This window comes from Oculina patagonica, chromosome 12, assembly GCF_052425735.1.
Source record: "Oculina patagonica isolate OP01 chromosome 12, crgOcupat, whole genome shotgun sequence".
NCBI lineage: Eukaryota > Metazoa > Cnidaria > Anthozoa > Scleractinia > Oculinidae > Oculina > Oculina patagonica.
In genome coordinates, this window is record NC_135769.1 from 19,545,395 (window position 1) to 19,568,224 (window position 22,830).

The 22,830-nt window shown below is 39.6% G+C and overlaps 1 protein-coding gene across 1 annotated transcript in view; it reads right to left on the bottom strand.

Annotated features, from left to right (window-relative positions):
• Positions 1-14,161, bottom strand: part of LOC144633472 (TNF receptor-associated factor 6-like) — a 36,925-nt gene extending 22,764 nt beyond the window's left edge. Inside the window, exons 1-3 of the mRNA XM_078492334.1 lie at positions 13,864-14,161; positions 5,935-5,986; positions 4,379-4,486 (exon numbers count right to left, since the gene is read on the bottom strand). Of these exons, the coding sequence (XP_078348460.1) occupies positions 4,379-4,486; positions 5,935-5,986; positions 13,864-14,075 (372 nt within the window). The 5' untranslated portion in view covers positions 14,076-14,161. The remainder of the gene's footprint in view (positions 1-4,378; positions 4,487-5,934; positions 5,987-13,863) is intronic.
• Positions 14,162-22,830: the final 8,669 nt, after the last annotated feature.

Below are 22,830 nucleotides of genomic sequence, written 5' to 3' on the forward strand. Positions count from 1 at the left end.
TTTTTTCGTATATTATCTGTCGACTAGCATCGTACATGTAGGAGCATTCGAAAACTAAATCGGGTTTCACATAAGCTTCATTAACGATGGATCTATCTAGAAACCAGAGCGTTGGCTAAAATCAAGTGCGTGGATGCTTGTTTGCAAGAAAAGGAAAAGCTTTTCAGCGGAAACAGCACAATTACCGTAAAAACCCGCAGATAAGCCGCACCTTTTTTCCAAAAATTTCCGCTCGAAAGCGGGGGTGCGGCTTATCTGCGGGAACATTCGGAAAAGGTGCCGTAAATTTTCGTGAACTGATGCTAATTTATGGAAAATTATGTAAATTAATATAACATAAAACTACAAGAGAGTACCGTTCATTGCTTTTGCAAGTTTGACAGCTCCTACTACTGTTTGCAGTGTCGACAATGGCCTATAACTTTAACAGTAATATTGATACTTTACGAGCCAGAAAATACCACGAGTATTCACGAGTAAGATGGCCAATTGTTTCTTTCTCATTTTGCACTTTGATGGAAAATTTGTCGAACTGATTACGAAACTCTCTTCATGCAACGAGTTTATCTCCAATAAATGGCTCCCAAATCTCTTTAATTTGTCGATATCATTGCCACGAAACCCGAACGCCTCCATCGCCATCTTGTTTTGCTTCACGTTCTCGCCCTAGTCCCATATTTCGCGTCCGATCAAATACCTGGTTACTAAGCTACGAACGTTCAGCAAACGCAAGTTCTTGTTGTTGTGACACAAAAATCTATGGAAAAACTGCGTTGAATGAAGAAATACCTGTCAACAAATGCCAGAAGAAGATCACTCATAATATGTCAAAGTTGGTTTTCATTATATTAAAGAGCTCAAATTGTGGGTAAGACTGAAGTATTTTCTGTTTCAATGTTCATTGAGTTTACATTCGATGAAGAAGACTTCCTAAAGACTCAACTTTGGATTTTTGACTGGACTTTGGATTTTCTTAATTTACTTTCAAAAAACTTTTTTTCCAACATTTGAGTTGTTAAACTCCGGGTGCGGCTTATCTGCGGGTGCGGCTTATCCGCGGGTGTTTACGGTACATTTGTACCTGAATCAGTCTATATGTTCAGATCAATATATTTATTTACAGCATTATTACTTAACGGCTTACATGAAAATTATTCTGCAATGCATACCTACGGAGCGATATAATAAACAAACCATTTTAGTGCTTCGGGTTAAAAAAGAAAAAAAAAGAAAAAAGAAAAAAAACTGTCTCCTATGGGATTTGACCTCGCGACCTCCTGCTCCCCAGTCAGATGCCTACACGAGTGTGCTAATCAGACATACTCAGTCACGTAAGACGAAAATATCTTATATCAATGTAATAGACATAATCCGCCGTTTATCTGTTATCATGTGCATCAAAGAAATGTTTGAATCACCTGCTGCTCATATATTTCCAAGGAATGAAAAACTAAACTTTTAAACTTGGCAAAAAAAAATTCAGTCGTGGCTCGAAGAGCTCTTTGATTTAGTTTTGTCAGTGACCAGACCCAAACCTCCACCTGGTTGGACTTCAAGTGTTTCAATGTTTAAAACCTATAAATCAGTTACTAATGGAAACTTTACGAATCCTCTGGTCTTTACATAGCATGTCTAGTGCGAAATGTCCGATTTTTGAGAGTTTGACTCAAAGAAAATACTATTTATTTATGCTTTTTATGAAAAATATGTTTCAGCGGGATAGAATGTTTGAGTAAACACCTCATTATGTTTGTGTCAAAGAATGTGCTGACGTTGCGACTTTCACTTTCACAAGACATTGAATTAAGATTGGTCAACGAAATGTTTAAAAGCTAAAAATCAATTACTTATGTCTTTGCTCAAGGCATGTTTAGTGTGAAATGTTTGATTTTGAAGCATTTGACTCAAAGAATATACTAAAACTTTATGCTATGGAAGAAAAATATGCTTTAGCGGGCCAGCATTTATCTTTATTTGTAAAATTCATTAACTATTCATGAGGGTGCAAACCAATTCCAGCACAGTATTCAGATCATATGTACACAACAGTACTGTAAACCCTGATACAAATCAAACAAAAGAATTAACTTTTGATACAAACTCCTGCTCAGCTAATTAGTATTCATTAACTTTTGATACAGATCTCTACCGAATCGAATAACAATACTTTACATTCAATTTATTGTTTTCATTTCACAAGTAGAATAAAATATTCGCATCCAATCTCTATGGCCGTTTACAATGGCTCGCCTATTGGCTCGCCATTGTAAATGCCCATACAGATCTCCCGCTCATACATGTATTTATCTACTACTAAACACCATTACGTTCGTGTCTAGGAATGTGCTTGCGTTGCAACTTTCACATTCACAAGGCATTGATTACAATCGTGCAAGGCAGTTCATAGAATTGAAAATAAAAAGACTGAATAAACAGCCGTACAGTATCTTGTCTGTCTCTATGTGATCTTGAACACACTAATTTTTTCAACATAAACAGGCACCATGCTTTGATATTAAACAAAGTGCTTGTATTGGCGACCAAATCTAAGTTGCGTTCAGGCTGCATTCACATTTAACCCGAAACATGTTTAGAATAAACATGTTTCAACGAAACATGTTTCACCTAAACATGCTTGTTATTAGAGTGAATTCGTGTAACCCGTTTTTTATATGCAAATGCGCCGTGTATTATTTAAATGAGCTGTACAGGAAAACAGAAAATTGCGGACAAATCGTAATTATCTGCATGTGGAAGTCAGGTTAAAATTCAAGCATTTACCAATATGTAAAAACCAAAACAGATAACGGGGCTTAAAATTTTTCATGCCTTGAATTGTCTTGCGATTTTAGACAAACATTTTATATTCAACATCCCGTAAAGAAAAACAAATTAAACTTGACTGTAACACAATTCTGCGAGAGCAATCCAATGGGGATCTTTAGCAAATCACGATGACAAACACTTTTTGTTTAGCAAACAAAAGGTTTAATGAGCAAGAAAATAGCTGTGCACGTGTTCTATTACTCTTGGCAAATTTCTTTCCCATCTTCTGAAAAACAACAACGCGAAATGACTAAATCCTGTGTGATTTGAACCAGACCGCTAATTTTTCGATTTAGGTTGAACATGTTCTTGAAGTGCTTAAACGTCCTGTTTATACTTATTTTCTGTATAACTAGTAAAGTGATTTCTTTGAGGTTTTCTGACCACTCGTGTATTGTTTTATTGTACACGAACATTAGAATATTATACGACTCATTAACATATAAAAAACGGGTTACACGAATTCACTCTATTGCATTGTTCACATTAGGTGTCAGTTTCAATTAAACTTTACTCTTGCAAGTTGCCAAGTTCTGGTTTCAACAATAATTTTTCCTCTGCTTCAAAAAAGGGGGAAATAAATTTGCCCTATTGTTGACTGTTTATTAACAGACTGCAACAAATTAGCAACAGGCTCAGTTCAAATCCCCCCAAAAAAGAATTGCACTTAAAAATTCAAATTTGCTCTGCAAGTTATGCCTAACTTCAAAGCCTGTTTCCCAGTTTGGTGATTTGATTGAACTACCGGTAAACCTGTCTCTATATATTTCCACCATCTGTTGATAAACAGTCGACCATGGAAAAATTGTTATTTCCTTCTTTGAATGAGAGGTGGAATTAATATCTTTTATGTGGGGAAAATGAAAACCCGAACTTGACAACTTGCTAGAACAACTTTGAGTTGAAAGTTGCAAGTTGTGCTGTGCAAACTGCCAATCAATATTGCAATATTGGAACATTGTGCCACAACATTGCTGAGAAATCCCATCAAAAAAACATCCAGTTTAACTGTACTTTCCCTATCTACACTAAATGTGCAACACGATTGAAGGGTCTTGACTCTTTCACTTTAGAACTGGCCTAAACTGCTAAAGATTCTTCTCAGGTGACAGTGCAATAATAAATTATATATTAAATGATACAAGAATGAACTTATTTACCAAAACTACAAAATTTCAATGTAGTGGATGTGGTGACTATACATACACATAATAAAAAATAAACGATATCCATATCATGCAATCCAAGTGAATACTGAAACACGGCATTATATCTACAGGGCTGCAAATAATTTTTTTCACTTGAAAGGACATAAAATTATGTCCTACTAAGACGTCACCTTGGTCAGACAAAACAAAATTGTGGTCGGACAGATTTACATTCATTGTTGCCATAAAATGATTTACGATCAAAAAATTGTTCAGACATCATGTCTGACCACACTAGGGATTTCATCGGACACGAGCAACTTTTGGTCGGCCAATGTCCAATAACCGACTGTTATTTGCAGCCCAGTATCTAGGATAAAATGTAGGTGTACCCACACATGTACCTGTAATTTCTCAAGGGGTCCTTTCCATGTGCAACCATGCTGTGTCTTTGCTTGACAGAAAACCTCACGAGCCATTACTTCCCGCTTAACAAAATGGTCTGGGAAGATCTGAGGTTTGAGGATAATGATAAAAAGAGAATATTATTTAATTCTTATGTCATAATAATTACAATGTTCAATCCACTACCACAAACTCAAATGCTGGCGGTGAAGAAACTCATTTGTTTATCATCGCACAGAAAGCTGACATTGATCACGTCTCTCAGTACATGGTGGTTTCACAGAAATTTGAGGTGACTGAATTGCAAATAATTATGTTGAAAAAAGTTTGGAAAATGATTAAGTACTGTGAACGAGAGTGATTTTGATGGTCAGGTTTTTCCATGGTGGTATTTTTCAGCTTTTCTTTAGCAATTGTACAAGAGCGAGAGTTGGTCTGATAAAATTTTTTAGCTCTAAAAAATAAGATTTTAGTGAGAGTTTACACCACTAGTCAAGAGCTAATGACAAGAAAAAGAATAAGTGTAACCCTTTGTGCAAAGGGAGCTAATAAACATTCCACAGTGAGGCTAAATGCACCATTTTACAATTTAAGGTGCATCAAAGAGAATTCCAGGAACAATCTAAAATGGCTTTTTCCGTTTTCAAATATCTGTTTTAGATCTGGAGATATTTGAGCTTAAAAATTCTGTAAAAATTGCAAATTATAGGGGACTGATGAAGCCATCTACTCAACTCAATATTTATGTCAAATACAAAAATTTGCTGCAGAAACAAGAAACTTGGCAGACTAACAGTTCTGTTACCATGGCAACTCACCTTTTTCAGTCCTCACCAATTTGTTTTCAATATTTTAGTAATTTGGAAAAATAAACCAGGCCATAAACCTGGACTACATAACCCATTTATATGCATGGCAGATCACGCACATGAGGCATCAATGGCAAATATCAACATGAAAGGGCAAAATTGGCCAGAAACGCCTTTAGCATCAGGGGGTCTGGCATGCAGTGTGTTGCCATGGTAACAAAATTGTTAAGCTCATATTGTGGAACACACTTAGCAGTGTGTTACTACATAGAATCAAACATTTTCGATACAAATTGGTTGAGATATCCGCTTTTTCATATTTGATCCAAATTTGGTTGAGTTTGTGTCATCATTTAGCCAATTTGCATATTAATTTTTAAAAACTTAAATATCTCTAGAAAGAGGCCTCAGATATTTGAAAACAGTAAACAGCATTTTTCTTATCATACAGATTGCTTGTTAATGTCTTAAAACGGTGCAGATAGGACAGAAGCGTATTTCATCATATTAGAACTTTCAGACTAGTCCAAGGTAAGCCTGAAGGGCAAAACATAAATTATATTATTATATAAACAGAATACCTTGAGTAATGAAAGTTAAAAAACTGAAATCAAACTTCACACTAATATCCTGGTTTACCTTAATCGTGTCTGAACCAGGTTGTTGTGCACAACTACATTTTTGTATTCAATGCTTTAGTTTCAAACCAGTTTGACTTTCTGCATCTTTAATTTACATATGTTTACCTGCGACTCTGAAAAACACTCCTCATCCTCAGGACATTTTGAATCGCCATTCCTAGAAAAGTGAGGGTAGTACTTACTAGTTTATACCAATGACTGATCGATTACTTTATATATTTATTAGTTTTGTTGCTATGCATGGTATACCTGCCAACTGTCAACCTTCAGGTTATCTAGACTTTTGGCCTCTTAACAATGTTACATGTAAATTTAATCCAATTTCAAAGAATTTTAAATGCCTACTAGTGTTTGATTAATCCTCAGACTGTGTCCAATCCAAAGGCATTGAACATCTTTACCAGAACTTCTTCGAACTATCTGATTTCAACTCCACCCTGGAAATATGGCATTAATTCGGTTTGGCGTTTTGTATCAAGAGAATATAGTATACATGAAGCTGGCTGCATGGTGCAACTAGAGATGCAGGGTATTCTTTCCGCCTATTTTGGAAATCATTAGATTGTCTCTAGAAATCTGGGTACTCTTTTTTTAAATCTGAGTACTCTGAAGACAAAGAACCTCACGCTTGACTGAAAACCGGAAACTGTGAATGTAAGGACCACTAGAATTACAAGCTTTAATACGAGAGCTGCTACACTACTGAAATAAAAAGCCTACCTGTCACCCAAAGTACTGAAGACAGAGTAGTAAAGGGAGCTCATTAACCGTGCGCAGCCGGTTCATAATCTGGCCGGCATTTCATTTTGTCGGTAAATCGTTCCAGACCCGCGCGGCCCAGCCGGGTTCTTGGTCACGGTCACGCAAGTTTTGATGTTTACTAGCGATCACTCGTTTAACATGAACACCCTGCTCTCTCTTTAGAGTGAAATGAATATTTTTGTGTCATTCGAGTGTTTACCAGAAAAGAGGACTGAATAATCACATAGCGAAACCAAAGACCGCTTGGACATGTCCAAGCTATTTAAAATTACCACTATGTCAGACCCATGCCACGCGATCGCTCGCCTGTAGCTATAAATAATTATTCACCTATTTTGAAAATATTTACGAATACTCTGCGCTCTGTTTGTGTGAAATATTTATTTTTGTTATTCACGCATTTGGCTCGGAGCGAGTACAAGTCGTACAATTTACCCGGAACGTGTTGAATATTGCAAAACAACGACTTGTTTTCTGGATATTCCAATTTTTGTTTTGAGTTTACATGTATTTTGGGAAATGAAACAAAAATTGCAAGCTCAGCAAGAATGTGTCAAGGCACAGGATACACGTCATCGTGCCAGGAGGGAATTAAATTCCTGTTGAATCACACAGTCTGGTATGCTTTATTTATAGGTGGTTTTCACTGTCACGCCACTGTCACGCCGCGAAAAAATAAATCCAAAACCACTGAGTCAAAAAAATCAAGAATATTACAGGTTGTAGAAATCTACTAAATAAACTTTTTGTCCAAGTCTCAGGTCAGTATGTTGTTCCGTACTTGAGTTATCCGTGAAAATGTTTCACGCAAATTTAGAGAGCACAGTATGGAAACTCCATGCTGGAGTCAAACTGGTTGGACTCCAACATGGCCGCCGCAAATCAATGAAAAAATCTGGCATTGAATTTTGCTACAAAAAGCGGTCAGATCACCCTCGTGAACAAGTTAACATTCACATAACCACTTCTAGCAAAACCTCAACTGTTCAGATTGCTAAAAATCGCAAGATAAGGCATTTTTAAAGAGAATGTGGCGGCCATCTTGGATCTTGTGTGGCGTGAAACTCCGAAATTCAAAATGCTCTATCTTAAAGACGGCGATTGCTATCGAGTTAAAACCTTCAAAATGATATATATTAAGGACGTCTAATAGCCAGTAAAGGATAAAAACTCACGGGTCTTGCGATTATTGATTTTAGAATTTTAATGACGTCACATGAAACCAAGAATACTTGCAAAAGCTCATCGGACGACGCTAAACGAAGAAATACAACGGGATGGCCTTTGTCTACTCTTTATTCTGGCGTAAAATGGACTTCTTTTTAATGCCATTCATGAACTGGTTTGGGTTTATTTTATTGAACATTCCGAACAAAATAAATATTTGCATGCGTAAGAAGGAATTTTTCCGGCCAGGCATGTGGATTAAAGCAAGTGACGAGGTGAAGGAAATTCATGTCACGCACACTCCGTGACTCACGCAAACACGACTTGTGTGTTTCTCAAGTGACTGATTTTCTGAAGATTTTTTTTATACTGTGAGGCGCCGTGCCTTTCTCGCCAAAGAACAGAAAGAGGTGGTCAAACATTAACCGCATGGTTATAAACTGCTTGAAGTTTTCTTGTTATCTTATTGCAAACGCCAGACTTTCAGCTAGGATTTTGAAAGTGGGAGTTCAAAGTTAATGTGGGCTGAAGGCCCACATATTTAATATGGGGCCACAGGCCCCATCCTCCTAAGGGGGTTTGGGGGCATGCCCCCCCCCCCCCCCCAGAAATTCTTGAAAAAAATTGAAGCCTCTTAGATGTTATTTCCATGATTCTGACAGCTGTAAACGCCTTTCAATTAAGTTATTACCCGCTGTTTTTCCTTGAATATTTTGCAAAACTATCCTTTCTTCAAATTAGCTTGTTTGATTGAATCATATTCAGGGAAAAAAGTTTTATTGTTGTGAACATAGCACTGTGAACAGTGATAGCGATGCATAACATGGGACACTATCCATAGGCATACATGTCATAATCAATGGTAGGTTTGCAAGGCATTATTGGGCAATTTCGTATCTTTTGCAGCAAAGGAAAAGGTAGCCTGCGTTGCAGACGCACACAAAAGTTTGTTCCGGCCCCCTGCGTGTTACCAGGGTTTTCTACAATAACCTCTGATTGGCTCTTGAATAAGGTCGTTCTTTTGTGCACCATAATTATTGGTTGAGTGGATCTCGTGAAACCATAGTTACGCGTTCGATGAGTACCAGATACCAGATCGATACAGGAAAACGTTAGTGTCACAATTTGTACATTTGCCGTTCTGTATTGGATTTGGTCATCCAATTTATTTCGCTTCTCACTAGTTTAGAAAGGGCACTATATGCTGTCGGGGGAGGCATTTTAAGTTTAATAGAGCCGTAAAACCGTCGCTTTTTCAAGCTATTAAAATAGCAAATGTGCCGGGCAAATGTGTGGAGGTCATAGGTCTGCACAGTTTCCCATTTGTATATTTTGACACCTCTGTTTTAAACTTGTCATATGTACAGTCAACTCCCGATAACTCGAACCCTCGCTAACTCGAACCTCGCGCTAACTCGAACCAAAATCGATTTCCCCTGGATTTCTGTTATACATTTACTGTAATTTTACCCTCGGTAACTCGAACCCTCGATAACTCGAATCTCCCGCTAACTCGAACCAACTTTCGTTTCCCTTCAGGTCATTTTCTATATAATTTTACCCTCGATAACTCGAACCATGTCTGTCAATACGTGACAACTCAAAACAAACAGTGTGCTGTAGTCCAAAACGTTGAATTTATTTTAAAATAAAAAACGTCCACGAGTTAGAACACCCCTCAAAACACGATAGTATAGCATAGTCTGCGAATACTACCGCCTCTCATTCGCTCCCGCAACGAAGAGCTTTCGCCCTTTGTTGTGGGGGCGAATGAGAGGCGGCTGTATTCGCAGTCTACCTATAGCATTAGCGTTGTTCTGTCTTTGAAACCTGCAAAGTTCGCAGCTAATTTGCTTTGTTTTACGTTACGCTCTGATTTATACCTGAGAGTGATTTAGAAATATGTTGTTCCTTTTTTTTCGTTCAGTTTCTCTATGCTCTTATTAGATTTGTTTATTTAAAATGTACATTGGTTTACACTGTTGTATGAATAGAAAATCAGTAAACACCCTTTTTTCCTTTATTTCCGGTCATTTGTTTTCAACTCCCGATAACTCGAACTCTCGATAACTCAAACCATTTTTAATTTCCCTTGAAGGTTCGAGTTATCGGGAGTCAACTGTAGTTACCGTACTATTGTGGTTAGTCTTGGATCATTCATATTGCGATATATTATTTTAAGCTCTCAAAATGTTCTCTCTGGTCCTAAATTTTCTGTGAAGATGTTGACTACTTGCATTCTGCATTTGTAATGCCTGGTCCAGCTCTTTATAGTGTTGCAAGGCGTGTTGCTTCTCATCACAGATGGTGGATGTTCGTTGTGTGACATTCTTTCACCACAAGACAAAATTTGTGTAGATTTTTAATGTAGATTATTTTAAAAACATTTCTATCACGACTTTTTTGCTTGTCAGCTGTGTATGCTCCTTGTCGTTATTGTTTTCTTTTTTTATCAGGTAGTTCGAACTGGCTGCTTTTTTACCGCTTCAAATGCTAATTTCCACTGATGTCACTGATCTGCTGTGATCACCGCCAAGTTTATTTTGTATCTGTTATTCATCAAAAGTTAACTATTGTTTCACAAGATCCATTCGACCAACCGCGGTGCATGAAAGAACGGCCCTATTCAAGAGCCAATCAGAGGTTATTATAGAAAACCCTGGTAACACGCAGGGGGCCAGAACAAACATTTGTGCGCTGGTTCGCAGACGGACCATACCAGGGTTTTGTTCGTCTGCAACGCTAGGATGGATTGACTTCTTTTCTTATTTTGAATGTTTTAAATGCAAAGATCTTTCAATTTAATTTCCCAGAAGGACCAAATGTCTAAGAAAATCACTGTATTAATCATCAAAACAGATAAATGTAATGGCGGCTTAATGCATTTGAACAGCAGCTTTGTTTGTGATTCTTTAATTGTAGAGCGCAGGGAGAGAACGGCCCCTGGACTTTCTGGCTAAATCGAACATCATCAAAACAGCTCCAAATTGCGCATGCAGGTTTGTTTACGTGTGCTTAACACTGTCCTGTCTTTCATTTCACTGGTCTTTGTTTCGTTTTTGAAAAATTACACATGCAAAAAGACAAGGTTTTTGCTCGCGCAGTGTCTTTTGTCTTTTCTTTTACAAATGATAAACAAAGGAAACCTTTTGTTTCTCAAAACGATGAAGTCAGCTAAATTTTTAGGGTTACAGTCCTAGCCCTAATGCAAAAGGTAACCCCAAGGCCTTAGGGTCGGGGTTAGAGTTTCAGATAAGGGTTACAGACTTAGCCCTAACGCAAAAGCCTAGCTCTAACGCAAAAAAAAAAAAACTTAACACTAACCCCAAGGGATTAGGGTTAAGCCGTTTCAAGTTAAGTTTAGGATCAGAGTCAGCCTCAACCTTTAGATCACGCTTTTAATGCAGTAAGCTTTCACGCCAGTTTGCTTGCTTGCAGCTAGCTTTTTCTGCAGTCTGCTTGCGGTTAGCTAGTTTCTGTTGTTTCGGGCAAGACTATTTTACTCTGTTACCGTTAGCTGTAATTTGCCGAGGTGAAGGTAAAATAAAGACTGTTTGTTGATTGAATACGTTTGCTCGTGTTGTCACATTATACTAGTTTTGCTTTCAGTTAAGTGCCGCCGGCTTGCTCTCACTTCTATCTCCACTCCTTACATCATCACACATCTACAAAATCCCGCGAAAACAAGATAAACTAAGGCACGAATCGATTGATTGATTTATTGATTGATGAATATTTAATGAGGCACAGAAAAAAATTTTGCAAGGGAAGGTCCCCTGCCAAACCTCTAAAGAATTTTTTAAAGTCTAAAACCAGGTCACTTCTCGGCAACTTTGTCGCGGCAGCACCCAAGCGGACCCTGCAAAACTCGCGTTGACAAAGCTTCCTGCAAGAAACTCTGACTTGTTTTAGGCTTTAGGCCGCCAGGCTCAAAACTACCTTGGTTTGTGCAACGTTTTTTTGGAAGCGCTAAACAGCGCTGTTGTACAAAACAAAGGCAGAAACATCACTCAGTTCTTCGAGCGATGCTGTAAACTTACGGGTATTCAGACTTAATGATGTCCTTCAACCACCTGGCAGCCGCACTTGAGCTAAAACTATAAACTTCTTCGTTTTACTTTTAAAGCCGCCATTTCGCTCAATTCAAACTCTGCCGCCTCTACTACCGAATTAGGTAGACTGTTTTTTTCGGAGCCGCACAAAACAGTTGCCGTTGGCCACAAAGACGTGTGTTTTGGGTCACGTGGGTTACAGCTGTCAAATGAAAAGGTAAACGCACGTGAGCACATTCCTTAGCTTGTTGTATAACCTGCGACCAGGCGTTAGTCATTCGACCGTTAATTCATTCACCGGAGACTAGACATGTCTGCGGTTTTATGCAAATTCAGGTCGTGTCACGTAATTGTAATGAGTGCTGTTTTGGGATCATTCTCTGTTGTTAAACATCGTGATACATTAAACATGCTTATTTAAGTGAAAAATAATTGCTCCGAGACTGTTGATGTCGTCCCTAAACAGAAATACATCCAAAAACTGCACAATCTTTGATTTGCATAAAGCACAAACATTCAATTCCCCAGGGGCCAGTACAACCATCCCGACGCACGTTCAAATTTTGGCGCGTTACAGATCGACCAATCAGAAGTGTTTTCATTGTTTCAACGAGCTCTAAGGAATGTGCTCACAACAGCCTACCTAATTCGGTAGTAACATGTGACCTTACGTCACAATGCAGTATCCAGTCCTACTCTACTCAAATCAACAAGAAACATGCGCAGCGAATCGAGGACATGCTTGTAAAATGGTTTCTCGCCTTCCGTAGACGCTTAGAAAACCCTGCAGGGAAAGATGTACACGCGATGCGTTGGAAAACTCAGACTGCTAGCTGACTGGGAGAACGTAAGCTTGCAAAATGCCTTTTTTTGCATACATTATTTCTGAAAAACGAAGAAAAGACCAGCCAAATGCAACACAGGACAGTGTTAAGCACACGTAAACAAACCTGCATGCGCAATTTGGAGCTGTTTTGATGATGTTCGATTTAGCCAGAAAGTCCAGGGGCCGTTCTTTCCCTCCGCTCTACAATTGTACTTTTGATTCACGAGAAGAACACAACAGTTAGAAAACATGCTAAAAAAGCGTAAACAGAAAAAGAAAAACACGCCAGCAAGGCTAAAACAACTCTTGAGAGCAAAAAGGAACGTAATTTTTTAAAGTTATAGACACATGTTTTGTTACATTTAGCACAGAAATTCGTAAAATACCACACAAAACAGGTCATCGAAAATCTCCTATTTCTGAAAAGTGGCCATCCTTTGGACAGACGGACGGCCTCCTGGCTAAAAGCCTAGTGAATGCCTCATGTCCCAAACAACTGAAACAAAACTAAAGCCTGGTTTTCATATGTTGGGAAAATCCCAGACGATCGGGGATTTCACTGTTTCCCCACCAACCCAGATTTTGCCGACTAATGAACACTTGAAATCGTAAATATCCCCGAGCATGTGGGATGGTCAGGGACAAATCTGGAGAATTGGGAGGGTTTCTATTTTCCCGACGCATCCCAGATTTCTGCGATGGTCGGCAATCATTCAAGATATATGAAAACTCCAATTCTTAGTGTTGGGGACGTCGGCTCCAGTCTCTTACCGCCCCTCACAACTAAAAATGGCCTCTGTCACTGCCGATCAAGGCGACTCTGTTCCCAGATTTTGCCGATATACGGCAAAATCTGGGATGGTCTGGAAACGGTAAAATCCCCGATCATCTGGGATTTTGCCGACATATGAAAACCAGCCTTAAACAAATGTCATGATTTCCGATCGCGTGGGCGGTTTTTAATGCTTTGATTAGAGTCCCATGGCAAAAATAATTAGAACACTAACTACTTCTTTAGGTGAGCTAGTTGATATTTCTTTGTCTTTTTTCAGCCTTACAACCGCTCACACACGCAACAAAAGTGTAGGTGTCCGTGAAATAAAGTTTTGATGTCCGACAATAGATCAACTCCTCTGTGACTACGTCTCGAATTTTTAAACAAGAGTCTTGCCGTTTCGCGAAGTCTCGAACTGACCGTTCTATACCCCTTCTTGCAATTTAGCTTACCTCATGGAACTTTCAATGCAGCCTCTACAGAACCTGTGGCCGCAACTTGTTTGGACGGGTTCTCGCAGTCCCAAATGACAGAGAGAACATTGGTATCTGGATTCCAATGGCGGATCAAAGAGCTCGTCGTATCCTTGCTCGGCTTGCTGCACAGCAGGTTCCTCGTTTTTTGTTACTAAGCACACAGAATTTGGTTCAGAAGGAACCGGCATAATTGCGAATATCCTGCCGCTTTTCTGTTTCTCTAGAAACAAAGACGAATCAGAGACACCGTCAATACGAAGACCTTCCAGTGAAAGTCCAGTGGGTACGGTGGGGACAGGCAAGCTGCTGAGAAAGCCGAGCTGCATGCCGGTCCAAGTTCTATAAAAAAACACGTGACAGATGTGACGTATTGGCCGTTCCGAAAATGAGCAGGGAACTGGGGCGAGTTTCAAATTTCAAGCAATCGATAATCTGACACCACCAAATGAAAGATCATGGTGAGATTGGTCATTTGACCAAGTTTGATGCTTTCAGGATGAACAGAAACGAAGTTATCGACCTTGAAACATGGTTAAAAATTCATACAAACGTCCCGACTCGCGACTCTCATTATCATGGGCAGAGTCTTTGCAAGAACACACTCGCGAAACACGATCTGATAGAGTTCCTTTAGTAATCACATACAATCTAGCACTTCGTAACATTCAGAAAATACTTAACAACAAACAAGCTCTTCTTCACTCCTCTTCCAACTGTAAAGAAATCTTCAAAAAAACACCCGTGGTATCTTACCGGCGCTCTCCCAACCTTCGAGATTACTCCTCCGAGCGAAACTTAAAAGCCCTAACCAATGCAGTCAACCGCCACCCGGCACCTTCCGCTGTAACACAAATCATGGATGCCTCACTTGCCCCCATATCGAAGATGGCAAAACTACATATACCTTCAGCAGTACTAACGAAGTCAGACAGATTAAACATCACATAACATGCAACTTAACTAACCTTGTATATAAAACTGCTGGAGCGATCTGTGGTCATAGCTTAAAATATAAAAAAAATGGTTTAAACAGATCTAAAAATATAAAAGGATACTCTAAATTTTCGATCGCCTTCTGCGGTCTTCTTCAGAGAATGATGGATTTTGCAAGGTTCGCAGAATTCTAATAAGTTGCATTGACGTTATTGTTCGTTGCCCCCCTGGGGAGCAACTAGCGATGCGTAGACCCTTGGGAAGGGCGCTCTTTCGTTTATAGTGTTTTTGTCGAGGAAAGAATGTAAAGACTCCAGAAACAGTCTCGATAAACGCCAACATTCAGTTTACAGTGGAGATGCCTACAACAACTATGGGCAAGAACAGCATAGCCTTCCTGGACACCAACAACACCGTTAATGAGGATGGTAGGATCGAAGTGGGTGTATACCGCAAGACCACACATACGAGCAAGTATTTAGACTTCCATTCACACAGCCCAGCGCAAAGCAAGAGAGCTGTCGTTAAGACTCTAATGGACCGAGCTAAGTGCATTCCATCAACAACCGCGCAAAGACAAAACGAGAAACAACGCGTTATTAATGACTTAAAAACTAACGGTTATCCCGAGAGCTTCATCAAGTCAGCTGGCGAATCAAACAAAACAAACACGCAACCAAGAACCCAGGAGAATCCGAAGGCATACACGTCCATCCCGTATGTGAAAGGAGTGTCGGAGCGCGTTCGACGGATTTTGAACCGCGAAAACACCAAGACAGCGTAGCGCCGACACGGTGGACCGAAGTGGCCCTGCATTCTGTAGTTGCTCCGACAGCGTTTAAACCAGAACGAACGTTAGGAAATATCTTCAAAAAGCCCAAGGACCGACCGAATAAAGAGCGGTTGAAAGGAATTGTATACAAAGTGACTTGCAGGACATGCTTATTTGCATACGTTGGGGAAAGCAAAAGAGGCTGGAAATCGCGAGGAGCCGAACACAAGCCCGGAACAAACGGAAATATCAACTCCGCAATTAAACAACATGCAGAAATCGGCCACGACATACATCCAAGTTACGCCGAAATTCTTGAAACAGGTGTAAGCAGCAAGAACAAAAGACTGTTTCTGGAGTCTTTACATTCTTTCCTCGACAAAAACACTATAAACGAAAGAGCGCCCTTCCCAAGGGTTTACGCATCGCTAGTTGCTCCCCAGGGGGGCAACGAACAATAACGTCAATGCAACTTATTGGAATTCTGCGAACCTTGCAAAATCCATCATTCTCTGAAGAAGACCGCAGAAGGCGATCGAAAATTTAGAGTATCCTTTTATATTTTTAGATCTGTTTAAACCATTTTTTTATATTTTAACCTTGTATATATGATAGAATGTAAAAGATGTAATAAACAATATGTAGGAGAAACAAAACGTACTCTTCGGGAACGTTTCACTGAGCACAGGCAGGCCAGCAATAATCCAAGGCACAAGAAAGCAGCCACTGCAGTCCCTACTCATTTCAACATGCCAGGTCACTGCACATCAGACATGTCTCTAGTTCCTCTTGAATTGCTACCCACTAAAAGTACTTCTCGTCGCAAAGCAAGAGAAGCATATCTCATAGACCGAGGCAAAACTCTTGAACCTAATGGCCTCAATAGACGCTCTGAACAGTGATCTGTTATATCTTTAGATCGTTATATGAAAGTTAGCTTTAGTTTATTATTATTTTTATTTCATTTTTTTTTTCATCTTTTATATATTATTAGTGCGTGTATTTCCTTTATACGTATATATTACACCCTCGACGCTGTATTTTATGCTTTTTCCTTATATGGCTATCGTGTTACGTATTATCCACTTGTATACTTTAATTTAAATTTAAGGAGCCGTTAAGTTTTATCTCACTCTAGCTCTGGCCCTGTAGAAGACTAGTTGACTAGTCGAAATATCGGCCAAATAAATTGTCCAACACAAGTGTCGTCGTACTAGCCGTGCATTTAAAATTACTGTTTTATACACCTCGAGTGAGTTCTAGTACATGCATCTCCAAGCTACGTGAGATCCGACAAAGAATTGTGCCATAGTCTTCCTAACGTTGTGTGGCCCTCTGCATTTAATCGTCCCACATATCTCATTTTGAGACAGCGTCCCCCAAAACCATTTATAATAAAGTGACAATCTAACGAGCGTTCTGATTGGTTTAAACAGCGTGCTTTATTAAAGAAATAAAAAACGATCCCGAGTGCATTGTTGAGTTATATAAGCACGCAGGAATTTTTAAGAACACGAGTTTTTAAGAACACGAGTTTTTTGCACTTCTCGAGTGTTCTTAAAAATTCCCAAGTGCTTATATAACTCAACAATGCACTCGGGATCGTTTTTTATTTCTTTAATAAAGCACGCTGCTTACGAGTGCTCTCGCCATCTTTTACCGTTTGCGTACATGCGTGCGCGTGCAGCTTGTGGATCATTTCAAATCTCGCTGTTTTAGCAAACCGAGGAAAATTTTCAAGGTTTGAGTGGTTAGGCTCTATCAAAAAGTAATGATAAGACCTCAAGTAAAGCTTAACGTGCTTCTATTCCAAAAATTCAGACACGTTTTAAAAAAAAAGAGTTTGTAGATCAAAAGACTTTTGACACCGTCGCGTACGATCCGTCACGCCATTCCGCGCGTGCATCCTGGGATTAAATCTTGTTTAAATCCAATTTCTCTAAAGTTTTAAGCAAAACTTTATTATAAAACAAATAAAAAAGCCTTGGCCGTGCTTTGTTCTGTTATAAAGCACTCAAGGAAGTGATCACGATAGCACTCAAGGGAGAAACACTCGCCTGCGGCACGTGTTTCACCCTACACTTCTTTCGTGCTCTCGTCACTTCCTTGCGTGCTTTATAAAGAACAAAGCACGGCCAAGGCTCTTAAATTTTTTATGATTTTTTTGTGATACTCTTTAAAATGGGCAAACATAGTAATTTCATCTTAGTTTCTTTCAAATAATGGTTTTTTGGCAGGATTTTACAGCTGTTACAAAATGGATAAAAATTTTAAGAGTTTATATGGTTTTGTAGCCTGCGTACTTGTCACGGTTTCGCCGCTTGCTTGCGCGCGCTAAACCCAACAATACCGCCAGCTACGCAGGCTAATGGTTTTGGGGGACGCTGGCTCGCAAATAGAGAGTATGTATGGATTTTGAACCATGTTTCAAGGTCCATAACGTCGTTTCTGTTCATCCTGAAAGCATCAAACTTGGTCAAATGACCGATCTCGTTGTGATCTTTCATGTGGTGGTGTCAGATTATCGATTACTTACAATTTGAAACTCACCCCAGTTCCCTGCGCAACTTCGGAACGGCCAATGACAGTATGACATAGGATTTTAAAGAGCGCGAGCGCGCGTCCCCCTCCCACGATCGCACTTCGCGCTCGAACTTCCTTTCTCCTAGATCCCTCCCCTTCGAACGCCAGCCACGCAGGCTACCCGACCGCTGGTCCAGGGGGACGCGGGCTCTGGGAACGAGAATGATCATCTCTGAGTCCATATATGCCATCTCTGATGGACCCATTCTCGTCCCCATAGCCCTTTCGTTTCTCTTAGCCGGCTGGGCCTAGATTCTAGGACTTCCGGTCTTCATGTATGCAGTCACGATGTTTCAAAAAAATGTATGAGAGAGAGGATCTAGGAATTCTTTGTTCCAAGCAGCCAATAAAAAAAAATTGGATTAATTCAAAAATTCTATGTCCCCAGAGACCTTCGTTTTCTCGTGCCAAGGCCTAGCCTGCTAAGAGAAACGAAAGGGCTATGGGGACGAGAATGTGATTGACCCGCTCGGATCCGCGGGCTCAGGATAGCATCACGTAAGGTAACGAAGTGATAAGGTAGCAAGAAAACAAGGAAACAAGGTAAGAAATAGACGTTTCGTTGTTGTATTCCAAGTAAAATTTAAAAATTTTAGACGTTGTTGTATTCTTTGTTGTTTACCTGCGTCTCAGGTTGTTTTCAAGCGTTTTCGGCGAGTTGCGCTGCGTGGTGGTGTTCTTAAATTTTGTTTTTCCATAACCCGAAGGCGAAAAAAATATTGCCTAGAAAAATTGCCCAAACCCCTGCCCCTAAAAGAAAAATAGCTGTAGTACAATTTAAAAAGCAAATTAGTTTCCGGATTTTTTAGATAACGTTAACCGCGGTAATTGTGCTTTAATCTTTTATTTGTTTCCGTGATAGCTTGACTCAATTTTAGCTGGTGCGTGAATTTAATTAAAAGTAAAAAAAATTAAAAAATTAAAAAATTAAAATCAAAAATTAAAAAAACTCTTAGATATGCACAGTGTGACCTGGAGTCTGCCGGACTATATTTGACCACAGGCAACCCAAGTTCACTAGGTGAATTAATTTTTTGTAAAGTGTAAGCGAACGTGACTCTCGGCTTCGAGCGGTGTTGTGTTACAAAGTTGCGATTTATAAGGGTTTGTATGGGAACTCAGGGATTTTGGTTCAAAAGGTATAAAATTAAATATTTTATAAATAAAATCGACTTACCTTGTTTCCATGTTGTATTCTTTGTTGTTTACCTGCGTCTCGGGTTTTCGGCGAGTTGCACTGCCTGGTGGTGTTCCACTATTTAATAAAGAAACCAATATTTAATTTTATACCTTTTGATAGGGCTTTCCACAAGTTGCTCGAGATTTCCCAAAAAGTTGCCCGTAATTTCTCAAAAAGTTGCTCCAAAACTCCAAAAAAGTTTCTTCTGATAATGAAAGTTGCTCGAAAGTTGTACCAAAAAATCCAAAACGCTGCTTCTAATCAAGAGAATTTCTCTAAATATATGCTTACTTCCCTTTAAGGGTAAGATTTCTAACCAGTTTTATGCAATTTTACAGCAAAAGAAGTATCTAAATAACATTTAAATGGGAAAATTTGTTAAATACGAGGATTTCTTTAACTGAGAAAAATCGTGTAGATATCGATGACGTCATTTTTGATGACGAGTTTTGAAATGTTTTAATGCAGAATGAGCCGAAAGTTGAAACGTCTTCATATGTTCCCCGAAAATCTTCGGCAGACTTCGTTAATCTTCGGAAACGTTCGTATTGCCTTTGAACAACACTCGGATAATCTTCGGAGATCTTCGGTACGGAAATTGCTCAAAATGCAACAATTTGCTCGAGAGGAAAAATTAAAAAAGTTGCTCGAAGGGGAAAAAGTTGCTCGAAACATGAAACGTTGCCAAAAAGTTGCCGAGCAACTTGTGGAAAGCCCCACCTTTTGAACCAAAATCGCTGATTTCCCACACAAACCCTTATAAATCGCAACTTTGTAACACAACACCCCTCGAAGCCGAGAGTCACGTTCGCTTACACTTTATAAATAATTAATTCATGTAGTGAAGTTGGGACGCCTTAGTGAGCCTTAGCACTGACCTCAATATTTTCCAAAAACAATACAGAAATAAAATACACTGCTACATGCTAGCAGTGCTAAACTGAAATAAAATCTTAAAATAATGCTCGTTTTGCTAAATTTTTGTTAAAACTATGCTAGCACAATCTACCAAAGCCTAATCTCTTACCAATCACAAAAACATCTGTTCTCCATTTTTAGAATCTTCGATAAAACTAGTGGTAACCACAGGTTAGAAAGTGCGGGCCTTGACGCACTTAGAAAAGGCACAGGCGGCCCAGGCTCTCTCGTTAATTATTTGCAACGGTCGTTGTCGGTTCGACTCAAGCGATCGAAAAATATGCTTCATAAATTGACGAATTTGAGATCTTTCGTTCCTAAATTACAATAAACTGTAAGCCATATAAATAAAGATCACTTACCTATTGTTGATTGTCTGTTATTGTGTGATTTTCAGGGGTTTTGGGACGTTTATTCCCCACTTGCCGCTGACGCCCCCTACTAATATTAATATTGGTATTAGTAGGGGGCGTCAGCGGCAAGTGGGGAATAAACGTCCCAAAACCCCTGAAAATCACACAATAACAGACAATCAACAATAGGTAAGTGATCTTTATTTATATGGCTTACAGTTTATTGTAATTTAGGAACGAAAGATCTCAAATTCGTCAATTTATGAAGCATATTTTTCGATCGCTTGAGTCGAACCGACAACGACCGTTGCAAATAATTAACGAGAGAGCCTGGGCCGCCTGTGGAAAAGGTACTGGTACGAGAGTGCGTAATTTTAGATGGCAGTGTCGATAAATAAATGATTAAATGGACAAAAGACAATTATCCCGAGTAACGCGTCACGCAAGGAATGCATGTTTTTATCGTTTTGGGAAGTGTAATCGAGCACGCGGTGTGAATTGAGATGTGATTTTTCTCAGTCGGTAAACTCGCTATGTTGTGCTTGCCTTTTATTAACGTGGCGCGATTAATGATAAATCACGCTTAATTGCCGCTAACCGGCTGCGAACCAGTCAGAGTTGTTTTTTGTCGGATTGACAGTTTATTAGTGAACTAGTCGAGCACGCGGTGTGAATTGAGATGCGATTTTCCTCGGTCGATAAACTCGCTATGTTGTCAGTGTTAAAACGAATTTCTCGAATTTCTCGAGAATAATCATTCGCTTTGCCGTGGTTTATGCGTGATACAATCAGAGCAAATTTTCGCAAAAGCACCTGGGAGCCATTCTTGCTCCTGTTTATAAACCAGTGATTCCACTTCAACATGCTTCAAGTTGCAGCTGTTCCATTTACTAGCAAATTACGTTCAACTGAGATTGCTCGACGACCAGTTCACTAAATTGAAAATACAAATGCCCGGGAAAATGCTATTTCAAAACGCACGACACGTAACATCTGACATCTGTCCCTTTTCTGTTCAGGCTTTAGACGCGTTCTCCCTCTCAGATCTTTCCTTCCTGTTTTGCAAAGGTCCTGGCAGGGTCGCCTTAAGCCTGGTTTTCACTAGCGACGTAAGCACAAGCGCAAGCATAACAGCTGTTATTTCTCGTGAAAACGGTTTCGACTCAACCAAAAGCACAAGCGCATTGCATTTTGATGCTTGTTCTTGTGCTTGCGGCAAGCACAAGCACAAGGATCAAAATTTGTCCTTTTTGCGTGATCGCGCTTGTGCTTTTGCTTGTGCTTGCGTCGCTAGTGAAAACCAGGCTTTACCGGCGCTCCGGTTGGCGTTCTAAATAACATTCTAGTAGAACTTCTTTCAGTCGAGTATTTATTTTTCTAGAGAGTTCTTTGTTACTTAGATAACATTTATACAGTGGAACCCCGATATAACGATATGCCAAGGGGGCAGTAAAATTATATCGTTATATCGAGGAATCGTTATATCGGGGTTCCGTCCCATACATTTTACTATTGCCGGGACATAACATATTCATCGTTATATCGGGAATATCGTTATATCGAAGATCGTTATATCGGGGTTCCACTGTACTCATGTTTACATCAAGGCTTGTGTTTCGTGAAGCTAATAATAGCAAGACCTGACAGCCCGAAACCTTCCGGTTCACGAAAACAAACTAAAACTTAAAGTCACGAAACGTCTGTTCACTGTGAATGGTTTGAAATTGAACGTGAGGAAAGGCTAGCCGGACATTTCAGTGCAGTGATGTACATACGACATTCCTTTGTCATCTTGGAGCATGTTATCTTGCTTCTTGTGCCAGAAGTACCCCGGGGGTACTCCCCTAAAATACCTCCACGGGTATGTGCCGCCCAACGGGGTCGTGATTTTGGAACTCCCGTTGTCGAGCGGGGTACCTGGACGATTTCTAGACGGGGTATGATATTTTGAACGCACGAAAGTTTCAACTTATCAACAGCCAGAATGAACCGAAATTTTGAAATACAGTAAAAACTAGGGGCGCTTTCCATTCGACCAAAAATTCCGGAAATTTCGGAACAAGGACGAATGGTACAGAAATTTCCTGGGAAAGTTTCCAGAAAATCCGGAAAGTGTCGACTTTCCGAAATGCGAACCATTCAACCGAAAACTCCGGAAATTCCAGAAGCAAAATCAAATGGAACTGAAAGTTCCCGGAAATTGT